General features: G+C 35.2%; 2 protein-coding genes across 2 annotated transcripts in view; both read left to right on the forward strand.

Annotated features, from left to right (window-relative positions):
- LOC138318234 (uncharacterized) overlaps positions 1-14,065 on the forward strand; it is a 48,478-nt gene extending 34,413 nt beyond the window's left edge. Inside the window, exons 11-12 of the mRNA XM_069260432.1 lie at positions 7,007-7,096; positions 8,240-14,065. Coding sequence (XP_069116533.1) covers positions 7,007-7,096; positions 8,240-12,447 — 4,298 coding nt within the window. The 3' untranslated portion in view covers positions 12,448-14,065. The remainder of the gene's footprint in view (positions 1-7,006; positions 7,097-8,239) is intronic.
- LOC138318235 (uncharacterized) lies at positions 254-6,536 on the forward strand. The gene is made up of 5 exons (XM_069260433.1): positions 254-1,431; positions 1,781-1,945; positions 2,431-2,524; positions 3,018-3,819; positions 4,177-6,536. The coding sequence occupies exons 1-5, from the start codon at positions 674-676 to the stop codon at positions 4,386-4,388; spliced, it is 2,031 nt and encodes a 676-aa protein (XP_069116534.1). The 5' UTR covers positions 254-673; the 3' UTR covers positions 4,389-6,536.
- Positions 14,066-14,108: the final 43 nt, after the last annotated feature.

Consider the following 14,108-nt stretch of genomic DNA (forward strand, 5'->3'; position numbering starts at 1 on the left):
AAACTTTACTTTACACCATTACAACTATTGAAAAGTTTGAACTTCTAATTTAATTTTATGTTACAAATATAAAAAATAATAAATTGCATCCCGAAAAAATTCTGTGACACTATCCTATATGGAATGAACTACTGATTGTGCATGCACCAAAGGAAAATATAGTATCTTATATTATTTTTTGTGTTAATTAGACATTTATATACACGATTAAACACCAATTATTGTTCAAATAATGAATATCATTTGAGCCGGCGGCTGAGAAAAGGGCCCTTACAGCTTAACCAATGAAAACGGAGAAATAAGGGAATTCCGTGACGTGATTATTTTTTGGTGTCGCCGAGAGTTCCCGCCGTCAGTGATCTGTCACTTCACATGTTTCGATGCAGAAAATATAAATGCTGATTGTAAATACGTTTATTTTACGCCTTTTATAAACTCATATGAATAGCAGCTTGATATTTCGTTATGAAATACATTGATCTGTGCTGTATTTATTCTGTATTCCGACTTTGAAGCGAAGGGTATATTTAGATTGTCCGGGCTTCCCCGCTGACGCGTACGTCACACACGAACAGGAAGTAAACACACGTACGCTGTCGTCTGCCGTGTGTTGATTTTGACAATTCTGGACTGAGTGGATTACACGTTCTATATCTACAATGTAAGTGCCATTATGTCGCATTTACCGGCGGATTTTTGCACCATTGGTGTATCTAGTGATTTGTCTTTACAACATCAAATCGACGAGGAGTTAAGCGAGTTTTTTCCTTCCCCTTCGATATCTACGGCGCCGTCAGCAGCATGCACATGTGTGTCCAGTGATTGTGTTGAACTAGAAACTGATTCTGACATCGATTTCGATGATGCTGAGGTAGGTGATCATGATGTTTTACGTAGTCCTGTTATACAGAGCAGATTAAGAGACTTTATTCACCAGGATAGTGTAAATTTTGATAGCGATGAAAATGAAAGTGAAAGTGACATTTTAGCAGATAACAGATGTCAGAATGTAAACACGGACATGATAGATAGTGTTCAGGAAAGGACATCCAGAAATATATGCCAATGTTTACGCCAGTTTCGCACAGATGATATCGTGGAAAACAGAATCAACGTGTCTGCAATGGACAAGGAAGCACGTGATGTTTTTATAATGGGCCAACTTCAAGCTTGTGGGACTAGTAAAGGTGAAGTAACCAAGGGAGGTAAAGACAGGAAAAGACACAGGTTTGACTATCAATTTCTGAATTCACCTGTATGCAAAGAGTGTTTCCTGTTTGTCAATAACATTGGTGACAGATTCCTGAAAAACATTAGGAAACATTTATACAAAGAAGGAGCAGTGTCCAGAGTCCATGGAAACACCAGTCGAACACCAAAGCATGCTGTTACCTATGATGAAGCTCAGCAGGTTGTGAAATTTATTACAAGGTAAGTAAAATTTCAGAATAAACATGATTGTTTTCCTTCATTTAAAGTGCATAATCATCTCATCAGATATTGTTTGACATCTTTTTGTGTTGGAAAAAAAAAGAAATAAACAGTATATTTTATTTAATTAAAATAGTAAGACTACACACTGATTTAACTATCATCGTTTAAGTAAACAAGTAATACATTATTGCTAAGTTTATAATTATGAAAATTTGAATTTATAAACATGATTTGAAATGGTTCTTCGAAAATGTATTCATACAACATGACAATTGACATTTGCTACAATGAATGCATTTTATCACAACTGATTCATATTAATATTAGATTTATTTAATTTTTACAGGTTTGCTGATCAATTTGGTCTACCTCAGCCAGCTGCGCCAAGGGGCCGAGATGACATTCCCCCTATTTACCTTCCTGGGAAAGAAAACTTCAAGTCTGTGCACCAGAAATATGTTGAAGCATGTGGAGATGAAAACAGAGCTTTATCAGAAACTACATTTCGCAGGTATGATATACACTCATGCATATTTTGGAAATACTGCTATCACTTAAATCTGTGTAAAATAGTTATCATTGATTTTTATTTTTTATTTATTGATAATTTAATTGAATCAGCATGCAAAATCATTTCGTAATTGTGATTCTCATTCAGTATTCATTAGCTAATTTGAAAAAAAAAAGTTTTATGTTTCTTCTGTTTATAATTGACTAGTTTATTATTTTTATCAAGGTACATAAGTGTTGCATTTTTAGCTACAGACTGTATGTCTGTGGTTTTTCCCTCTCAGTACTGCACTTCCTAATCCTCGCATGTTCTTAAATGACCCTGTACCTACCTGGAATATTTTGCTTTTAGATTTAACCAATAGCCTAATTACAATATATAAAAATATAATTTGTCATGTGAAGATTATGGTTTAGAAATAAATCTAAATTAGATGCTACAAACATCAAATATATGACACATTTTTCATTTGCCTTTTTCAACAGGATTTGGCACAGAGTTGTTCCCCATGTGAAATTTATGACTCCAAGAACAGATGTATGCCATAAATGTGAACAGTTTCGTGATTTGATCCAACAGGTACATATCAAGAGCATACAGAATGTCTTTAATACTTATTATTATAATTTCTTATAGATCAGTTAATTTGCTTCATTTGTCAAGCCAATAGATGTAAGCTTTAAAAAAATAATGGAAATGAAAAGTAAGCAGTGGAATTTGAGATTTGTAACATCATTGTAAAAGTTTTGGTTTTAATAGTTTAACATCCTAAACAGTCATTTAAGGATGTGCCAGGTTTCTTGGTGGAGGAAAGCCGAAGTACCCGGAGAAAAACCATCTGCATGGTAACTGCATCGCATGTTTTGTACTCACAACCCAGAGATAGAGGGTTCTTAACCACTCGGCAACCGCCATTTTTTATTTGAAAATAAGGATGTTAAGTCGTTCAGCTGTGAAAACTTGCAAACATTTTAATTAGTTAAATATCAGCTAAAGATTTTCTAAACTTGCAAAGTAGAGTGTTTTTTACAAAGGTTATGACTGGCTTATAAGTTATATATTGATTTTACAGGCCAGAACGGAGGAGGAAAAGTTGTCAGCAACAGAGGCATTCAGTAATCACATAAAGTCGGCACAGAGGGAGCGCGATCATTACAGGAATGTCTGTGTTGCTGCCAAAGAAGAACTTGATGGTCGACCAAGAATAGAGGGCTCCATCACCCCATGCTCCACCAATTTGAGGAACGTACATTATACATTTGACTTTGCTCAAAGTGTCTTACTTCCGACTCACTGCAGACAGGAAGGTGCCCTCTATTTTTTATCTCCCTTCAAGGTGAACTTTTTTGGAATTTGCAATGACGGGAGGACACTACAACATAATTATGTCTTTGGAGAATCGGAAAGTATCGGTGAGGATGGACAGCAAAGCCACTCTGCAAATTCTGTTGTTTCTATGTTGGATGACTTCTTTAATAGACATGGTGAAGGGGAAGAAGTTTGTCATTTGAATGCTGACAATTGTGGAGGACAGAACAAGAACCACATCATGACCAGTTATCTTTCGTGGAGAGTAGCCAACAATCTTCATAAGGAAATCAACTTACATTTTATGAAACCCTATCATGCAAGATGCTTGGTTGACAGTTTGTTTGGGTTAGCTAGACGGGCAATACGTCGAACCGATTGTGATTCCATGGAGGATTTAAAGCACACCGTGGAACGCTCAACCTTGCACAACCGAGTTGTGTTATATGGTAGCCAGGACGGAGAATGGCAGTGGAGAGACTGGAAGAAGTTCTTCAAGCCAGTGTTTCGGGCTGTCCCTGGAATCCAGGCATTTCATCATTTCAAGTTTTCATCAGAAAAACCAGGTATGAATGTTGTAATTTTTGGATTGAATAATAGGCCTAAGCAGTGTCTTGTTACTGTACTTAATATTGTAATTTATTGAATTATTAGTTATAAACAACTTACATATTACAGATTACTTTTGGTGAACTGAACAGCAAATTCCTATTTCTGCCTCGAGAATGCAAAAGAATGAAAAAAAATTCTTTAAACATCAAAGAATATTGTATATTTCAAAAGTTATATATAAATATCTAATTAATCAAGACAATTATAATTTTTTTAACAAGATGTGATTATTTGCTAGTAATTGACATATAATTCAAAATGGAGGAAAATTAGGCTAGCAAGAAACATCTTCTTTTGTATCCAATTTCTAGGTGAGGTTGTTGTGAAGAAAGATGCTGATGGGCCAGAACTAACAGTACGCCTACTGAAGAGAGGGAAGTCTGTGCCAACTGGTTTGCCAAGTAGACTAGAACCAGCAGGGACATCTTCGACAAGGGCAAAGTATCTTCACAGAAGCATCCGGCCATACGTGAAAGATCCCAACAAGGATGTTCTGTGTCCTCCTCCTCTCACTGAGGAATGATGATGGACTATATTACTTTGTGGTGAACAGGGTTACACATGTATTAATGAAATCAAACATTTGAATACATGTGAATGTAATGATTTATATGTAACTGCATGTGTATATATCTTTTTTTAATCCTTTAGATGTATAAGTGGTAAAATGTTGAGTTTATGATTGAAGGGAAGTCAATTTATCTATAGATGAAGTTTGCATGAAAAGAACTAAATTAAAGTGTAATACATGTAGATATATAGATATTCTTTGTCCCATATAGATATATAGATATAGTAGAAGATTTCCAGTACAGAAACTACTAATAGTTCCTCTTCACCGGACTCAAAGTATTAATTATTAATTATATCATATTCCGGTTATAGAAGCCTTGTAGTTAAATAGGATATCTTGATTTTTTTTCACTTTTTATCCAGTCTATTTTTAAAACAGTTAATGTTAGGAGCCAATACAACTTTTTCAGAAAGAATGTTCCATAGCTTTACTGTTCTCATAGTAAAAGTGTTCATTCGTAGTAGTATCCTCAATTGCTCTGGAAATATCATTCTTGTGTTCCCTATTCTACTATGTCTTGTTACAACATTATCCCACAATTTTAAAAATGAGCATGTCTCTTCATCATAGATTCCATTTGTTATTTTATATAACTCAACCATATCCCCTTTAAGCCTTCAGTATGATAGTGTTGGGAGGTTTAGAATTTTGAGTCTTTCTGTGTATGGTAAATTATTCAATGCTAGGAAGGCTTTTATTTGCTCTTCGCCGTACTGCTTCGAGTCTATATCTATGTCCTTGATCTTGTATGGAGCCCAAACCGAGCTTGCATAGTTTAGTTGTGATCTCACCAAACTTTGTATTCATAAAATTAAAAGTTCTCTGTAATATACCGAAAATCTGATTGGCCTTCTTGATCTTTTCACTTACCTGGTATATGATGATCAAAAGTTAGATCGGAGTCAATATATATACACCAATATCTTTTTCTATGTCTGTACGCGCAATGTTGTCACCAAGAAGTTTATAGGATCTTGATGTTTCGGCTATGGGATGTTTTTTTTTGCCTATGTGCATGTGCTTACATTTTTCAGAATGCATACGAAGCAGCCATGTATCACTCCTAGTCCCCATGTAATATAAAATTGTTTTAAAATTTCATAAGTAAATCCATTTGAGACTTAAATTTCATCATTTTTTTATTTGAATTATCAGATGCCTCTCAAGTTTAGTTCATGCTTGATATTTCAATTATTAAAGTGATCAATGCTTAAGTCAATATTATGTTAAATGTACTAAAATTCAAAACATTTTTTATGAATTAATTATTGTAAATACTAAATTTGTGTGAATTATTTCGAATTTTATATGACTGTCAAATTGATTTGCTTGTTTAATCATGAAACTTCCAATATATAACATGCAATAAAAAACTGGCTATCATTTATCTTTTGATTCTGACCTTGTTTTTATCGACCAGAAGTGAGGTGAACAGCAGATTACTGAATTAAAAGTAAAAAGTAATATCATGTATGGAGAGGTATAGTTTCTTTCTCCTTCAAGTGTCCAATTGTTACAAATTGCCAACAGCAGTTTGTCGGATTTTAAATGGTTTCAACCCTAATCAACTCAACAAAACAAAACCCAGAATCCCTGGACGTATTTCATGAAAAGAGAAAGACGCATATAATATCTTAACCAAACCAATTTACGTTTTCTTCATAAACATGCAGTATGCCCACTGGCTAGCCAAAACCAGGCTTGTATGACAATTCCTTCCACTAAAATGGGAGGAACAACATGCATGTACATTATGTATGTATACATGTACATGATGTACATGTATCAACTGTGTATTAATAATTTACACTTAAGCCATATATGCAAGAAAGGTGTTCATATAAATGTTCTATGAAAATGTTGACGTCAAAAATTTCACGACGTCAAAAATACAGACGACGTCACCAAAATTATTGACGACGTCATCATGATCTTGAAAGGCTGCAATCTTCAAAAGACGACTGTGCCGCTAATAATTCAGATAGGAACAATCTTTTTGCAGCATTTTAATCACCATTACCTGTACTTTCAGAAGAGGTAAAAAAGTGAAAATATTTTTTTTTACCCCTAAGGGCCCTTTTCTCAGCCGCCGGCTCATTTATGCTCTGTCGGCGGTGGAGCATCTTTAAATAAGATTAAACTACTGTTCATTTAAATGAGATTAAATGAAAGTCTTAATTTCAAAAGAAATATAGAATGCTTTATGGTCTGTGCTGCATTCTTCTTGTCAAATAACATGTGTATGTAAATATGAAATTAACCAGTTACCCTCACAACCCTGTATTTTGTAGTACTAAGCATTTAATTATAAAATTAGCAAAGAAGTTTTAAGTATTTAGCTGATGTCAAATATGCAGAAAAGAAACACATTGCTCCAGTATTTGTGTTGTAACATCGGAAGATAAAATGTATCCTCAATTGACATCATTGAATCGTACAATTCTGTAACCGCAATACCCTTTCAATTTAGTGTTAAGCTAAATCCTATATTTAATTTTCTGAGTTGATGATAAGCATTTCCAATAAACAGGAATTATTCAAATTTTGACAATTGATGTTTTGTTAAGATGAGCGGATGACTCCATTTGATGCTGCGAAGCATTCCTTCCTTGCCCCGGAGTTCCCCTTTGGTTATCTACTGCCCCCGTCCTCTGGAGGTGAGCTCTCTGCCTACATGTTTTTATGTGACTAATGGACTAATGTATGGTTTGGGCCCTTTTTGCCATCTAAATCCATTGATTTGTTTAACTAAATGTTAAGATGTTAAAGTTGTTGTATTTGAAATATTTAGTACATTCCTGATTCAATTGTATTGGAAATTTTCTAAATTCGCAACTTTACTGTAGTTGTCATGGTAACCATCTGAAATATGCATAAAAGCAAATTTGTCATTATGTTTTGATTGTTTTGTCTAAGAAGGAAAAGAGCACAATTTTGAACAAACTTAATATTTACTGAGAATAATATGTAAGCACTTCAGATACATCTTTATGAGAAATATAAAGTTAGTTCAAGGATGCGCTCTATGGTTTCTAGATGAAAATTTTCACACAAAATTGACAAAATTGACACATTTTCCTCATTTATGCATGTTTAGGATGGTTACAATTGCAACTGCAATGATACACAATTATCGTACATATTGTATCAAGGATGTGCTCGATATTTGAGATTCAACAATTTAATCACTAAATAACAGGTTTGAAAATTTGACAAATCTGGGAGCCAAAAAAGGCACAAATCATACATAGCCCTTTGTCAACATTTGTTCATGAGTAACTGTTTAAAACAGGCGATGAAGGCGAGAAACTTGGGATACATACATGTATGTGTACTTTGTATGTGCACTTTTAAATGTTTTGTATCAGGTATATGAATTTACATGGAATACATTTTCTATTACATTTATATCTATTATATTATTGGAAAGCACAGACGTAACCAGTTTAAACCCTGTTCAATAATAAACTCAAAGTTTACTGAACTGCGGTAAAACTTCTAGTGATATGAGTATTCAGGTTATTGAACACTAATGTATTGAGGAAAAGATTGGTCTCGTACAAAAAAACCTTCTAGTTAAGGAAATTGTATTCAAGTGATACAAGTTTGAGTTCAACTGTATGTTTAGACATTTATAGTTGTTTTATGAGGTTCAAAATTTTCACAATTTAAGGTTAAAAATGAGAACAAGTGTATCAAATCTTCCCCAATCATAGAAATGTTTAGTGAAATTACGAGCTATACATTATTAAGTAGACATTATATGTAAAATGATGTTATAAAACGTTTTCTATCTACAGATGGCAATGCCTCATACTCGGCAGTTCACCTCAATAGTACAAAGTACACACATCGCCCTACAGTGGCAGCAGACATCCGTAGGAGTCAACCTAGTACCTATGATCTGCTGAGTCTAGGCACAGCTCTGAAGGAGGAGGAGAACAAGGATGAATCTTTTTCGGAGGCTGGCGGTACTCCTAACAAACATGGCAAAGTGGCCAAGGTGGTCCCTGTACAGAGGGAACGGTCACAGGGAAAAGGTTCAAGAAGCTCAGGTGAAGTAATTCAATATCACAGCAACGAACGAAATCTAGTGGCTAGAGAAACTTCAAGAAAAGGATCATCACAGGTTCAAAAGGTGAAGAGAGAGAATGTGCATCAAAAATCATCATCTAATTCCATTCAGGAGTCTGCACCAAGGGACAACAGGAGAGAGACGAGGGATCAGCAAGGTTATAATCACCAAGGGGAGACAACTTCCTCAACAGACATAGGGAGACGTAGAGAAACCCTTCAAAGGCATTCTTTGGCCAAGAAAAGGGAAAGAAATAGGGAGGAAACTTCAGCTGGTCATTTGACTCTAGACAATCATTATTATTCACATTTACAACAAGAAAATTTAGCTACTGGAAGATATGAAGCTAAAGAAGATATCTATGCTGGATCACCTAATCATAGGACAGAAAGGACTGGAGAAACAACCAATTACAGAAATATTAATGAGAGAAGAAATTTTCGCTCAGCTGGAGATCAGAAACAAGTGGAGAGAAGAAATGCATTGGACTTGTCACCAGCAACGGAACAGCAGTCTTTGACAGGGGTCAGTAATGTTTGGGAAAATCAAGTCATGACAAATATCACTCATCACAATTCTACTGCAGAAAAGAGCCAATTAACAAGGGAGGCTGAATGTCACAGAGGAAGGGAGATAACTCAAAATAATAACATTGATCAAACATGCATTAGAAATTTTGATTACGATAGAAAGAGTTCAAAGTATCATTGTGATAAAGATTCAGGAAGTGACTATGAGGACAGAAGATTTTCTGGTTCTCAATGTGCATTTAAAGATATGAATGAAACCTTTGTTATAGACTCAGACAACTCTTCACAAAGTAAAACTGAGGTTGTTGGTAAGAAGAATGAAATCATCAGACCTCGACCTGGGTGGTTTTCTAAGAAACAACAAGGCGAAAGTGCATTTAAACATAATGATAATACACCAAAAGAGCATACTACTGCGAGACACAGCTTTCACCAGAAACACACTGTTGTACCTGTGGTGTCTGATACACAAGGAAATTTGAATAGGGAGATAAAACATGCGCCTAATTGCATGACTGATGACCATACAGACTCTTACACTCCACATCATATAAAACGTACTCAGAGACTGGATATCCATGGAAAGACCAAGCACAATTTTCACCATCAGAATTCCGGAAGTACTGGAAAAGATTTGTTACACATTCCTCAGTCAACATCTTCATTATCTCAAGAATCTCTAAGTGACTACCATTCAGGTTCTAATAGACCAAGTCCATATAAACATCATCATCAGGAGAGTCCAGGACAGCAAACCTCAAACACCGAACAGCTGGCATTGTTAATGAAATCTATCAAAGAGCAGCAGGATTTGGTAGAGCAGGATTTGTCGGAAAAAGAATTGGAGAGGCATTTTAAGTTTGAAGTTGACCATCGAACATCTGTGGATCAGAGAGACTGGAGCGATAGTAAAGTAAAACATTCCAAAAGACGTACATCTGAAATGTATGAATCTATTTCCGATGATGATAGGAAACCAGTATGTGATACCAGGGAGTCTGCTTGTGGAGCTGTTGTGAGACCCACAGCACAGTTTCCAAAATGTGTCAATGCGCAAAAGAGCGAAGATAACCATTCATCATTTACTTCTTCTAACACAAAAGTGGAAGAAGAAAAACATTTCAAAACCAATGAGTTTTCTAAAAACAGGACTTCACATTGGAAAAAGAAACAACAATCTTCACCAGTTTTAGTGTCTCCGTCGCGATCAAACTCGGTATATAATGAAGGAAATTCGGAGGATTGTCATAGACCTGCCATCAAAAGGTCATCAGATACTACACAAAGGTCTTCCTCCCAGGTACCCAACATGTCTATAAGGGAACAAAAACACCTTAAAACTAAACATGAGTCTGGAAGGACATGCAGAAGTGGTGTAAATGATACAGACTTGTGTAAGAGGTCCAGTCATGAAGCTTCCAACAAAATCTTTACACTGGACCAAACGGATAATAAAGAAATGGTCACACATCAGAATCCTAGTAGAGTTGACATGGAGACAGAAAGAAGCAAGGTGCGAAACAAAACGTTACATAAAATATCTTATAAATATACTGATGACCTTTCAGACCAGGATATCACTAGTAATGAATGTTTTGTTCCTGCACCACAGAAATATATTTCGGAATCAGAGAATGAATATTATTCAAGATCGTCTACAGATTCTGCTGCAGTTAAACGGTCAATCAGAAATGGATCACAGACAATACAGGCAAACGATAACACTACCACAGACTCCTATATGACATCAAAAGCTCAAGAATCAGAGACTTTGAAGTCTGACTCGGGCAGACAAATATTTTCATCAAAAGTGAAAGTGAAAAAGATGGCTAGGAAAAAACTCAGTTTTACAGATGCCTTAAAACCTCGTAAGTCTAACCAAACTAAAATCAAGAAGCTTCCCAAGAAAAGAGTTGCATCTGTTTCATATAAAAAAAACCATGGCAACAATAGCAAGGCAGATCCTTATGATTTCACAATCACTCCAGATAAAACTAAACCATATCATTCAAAAGAAAATTCCACAGAGAATTCCTTTGGACAAGCATATTCATCTAAAGCTTCAGATAGAGCAAGGGAAGGGAGCAAAATCTCATCCAAAATCAGCACAGAAGAAAATGCTTACCAAGATTTGGCAAGGCAGGCACGGAGACATGAAACAAGGGAGTTTTCTCAAATTGACTCTGCAGAAAGTATCAAAAGGGATTTGATTATGCAACAGGGAAAGTGTCCTAGAAAAAGGGCTTGCTCTCAGACAAACATGAAGGAAAAGTCTTTCCGAAATATGGATAACCATTCAAGGAAATTTGAAAAGGGGAGATGGAGCAATGACTCAGGTGAAGAGGAATCCAGCCATTATTGTGATCGTGAGAAACCAGTAAAAGTTCCCAAGCCTACTCTGTCAAACGATAACCAGAACAAAAGGATGAAGACAAAAGAGGAGAAAGAATCACAGCAGTTACATAGAAAATCAGGTGATCCTCAATACTACAAAAATGAATATCAACCTGCAGCAGAGACAAAAGAGGATATACCAGCCAAAATACAGCAAACTGTCGTAAGAGGGAACAAAATGAAACAAAAACACAAACGAAAAGCTGTTAATTCGCCAAGAACAGGTATGAAAAGACAAAAACAGTCTGATCACTGGGATTCTGATTGTACTGGAGGAGTGGCAAGTGAAACATTAAGTGGGACACTTAGCAGGAGTTCAAGGAAAACACAAAACGCTTCAGAACGGCTTTGTAATAAAGGCATGGACAAATTAGACCAGTTAAGTATTGAAAAAAGCAAAGTGGTTTTAAACTCCGAAGATGATATGCAAAATTGTGTACAGAGTGAAATTATGAAGTCAAAAAGGCACCAAAACAGACAGTCAAAAGAAAAGGAGTATGAAAGTCATCGTTCAATGTATGAAGAAAATAAGGAAAGAGAAAGTTGGCAGCATAAACCAAATAAAAAGTATTGTGCAGAGTCTGGGGATGACCATGAAGCAGTAAAGGCGGGACATATGGCAAATTCTAATCATCAATGCCACAAATCACCAGCCAGGAGATCACACCAAAACGGATTCACATGTGTAGCACAATCAGACAGTGTGGAAGGAAAGACTCTTCCAAAAAGATGCAATATGGTTGCTATTGGGAAGTCCAAAAGAATGACCCATATTGAAAGTGATGTGATTGACTTACAACAAGGTAAAATGTCATCGCCAAAGAAATCCAGAAGGGCTGAAGCAGACGATATCATCCAACAGTACAATCTGGGAAGGTTAGACCACAGTCATACTGTAGTACCAAGGAAAGTGATACCAGGACAGAATGAAATGTACCAGGATTATACATTAGAGGGAAGTACAGATGACATGTGCACATCAGACTCGGAGGAGGTCATGCTTGTATGATATTATTATATTATATTTATTGTATTTTGAATTTTGAAATATTTAAACATATGTGTTGTAATATTGACAAATCAAGTGCTGTAGTAGAGACAAATAGGTGCTAGCCATATACAGAAAAGTTTGGGATGCTATAATTTTTTCAGACTTACATTTAAAGTCCACCATTGTGGTAAAACTTTTTTTCAAATTATTTTCAATGCAGAGGTATCTAACATCAGTTAATTTTGATATACCATAATTATCCTGAAGGCCAGCATGTGTACATTTATTTTTGACACAATTTTCAAAAAAATGTATACCCGGTACATGGGTATTGTTGCTAGTCTCATTTACTGGTGTGAATAATTTGTTATATTGGGAGACTTTCTATTTACTTGTACATAAAAGAATCATTGAAAAAATATCAATATTGGTAGTACAATATCATTTTGTCATATTTATTGAGGTACCATGTATCATTTTCTGTCTCATAGCTTATCAAGAATACTCAGAATAAAATTCACAAATTTTCATGAAATTCTCAGTTTATTTTAAGTACCAACTATGATATTGTCATTTAGAAAGTGTGTCAGTGTATTAGTCGACATGTTCCAGGTACCCATTTTGGAATGAACAATATGGTGGCATGAAATGTAATATTTTTAATTTCAATTCAAGTTCTATAAGTTTAATGAAATTTTGGGATTTGAATGATAATGAGATTTTTGAGAGAAATACTTTTGCCAGATACATTAATTATTAATGTAAGTTAATATCTATTTGACAATTTAACTTATTCAAAGGTGCTATATTCAGACCTGCACATCAGAATTCGCTGAAGATGTCCATCTTTATGTACATCAAATGTTGTTATACCCCTACAAGATAGTTTCTATATAAACTCTATTGACAAAAATGCCAATAAATGAACTGTTACTTCGAGCGGTTCAAAGAACTGTTAAAATGGCTGTTGGACCGGAGTGAGGTCAAGCCTACAATTTGTGATGTCAATGCATTGTTTTGAGTCAATGAGCATAACAAAATAGTTAATTATTGACTAGATTTTCGGGCAACTGATGATTTGTTGGACTCACAAACTGTTGTCCTCGGCCTCGGGCAACAGTTTGTCCTCAGGTCCATCAAATCATCTGTTGCCCTCAACCCCAGTCAACAACTGTATAATATTGTGTCTCTTCAGAAGTTTCTGAAACTGGGTACATGACTTTCAATGTTTAATTTTACAAGGTTATGTGATTGACCAATTTGATTGTCCCTGGTTACTAGATGATGATGACATGGATTACCTTATGTTAACCCAGTGCCTATACATGTATTTAATCTAAATATTTTTGTTATTTTTATTCTTGCATAAAGTGATTTGTTAATAATTGATAGTGTTTACTGTAAACACTGAAAATGAACTTTTTAGAAAAACAAAACTATTGTCTATTATATTTGTTTCACTTATTGTGCCATATATATGTGGTACAATTACTTTTCAAGGCAGCTGTCACAAGAATAAAATATGTACAGTACGGTTTGTTTGTATCTGGTGTCTTTGTTGGACAGTACAAATTCATTATGGTGAATGTGTTGAGTGGGTCAGGGGGAGTCATCATTAAGACATAGGATTTTACCATGTAGTAAGAGGTCAATAGGTCTTATTGCCATCTGACTACTTT

This window comes from Argopecten irradians, chromosome 3, assembly GCF_041381155.1.
Source record: "Argopecten irradians isolate NY chromosome 3, Ai_NY, whole genome shotgun sequence".
In the NCBI taxonomy this organism is placed as follows: domain Eukaryota; kingdom Metazoa; phylum Mollusca; class Bivalvia; order Pectinida; family Pectinidae; genus Argopecten; species Argopecten irradians.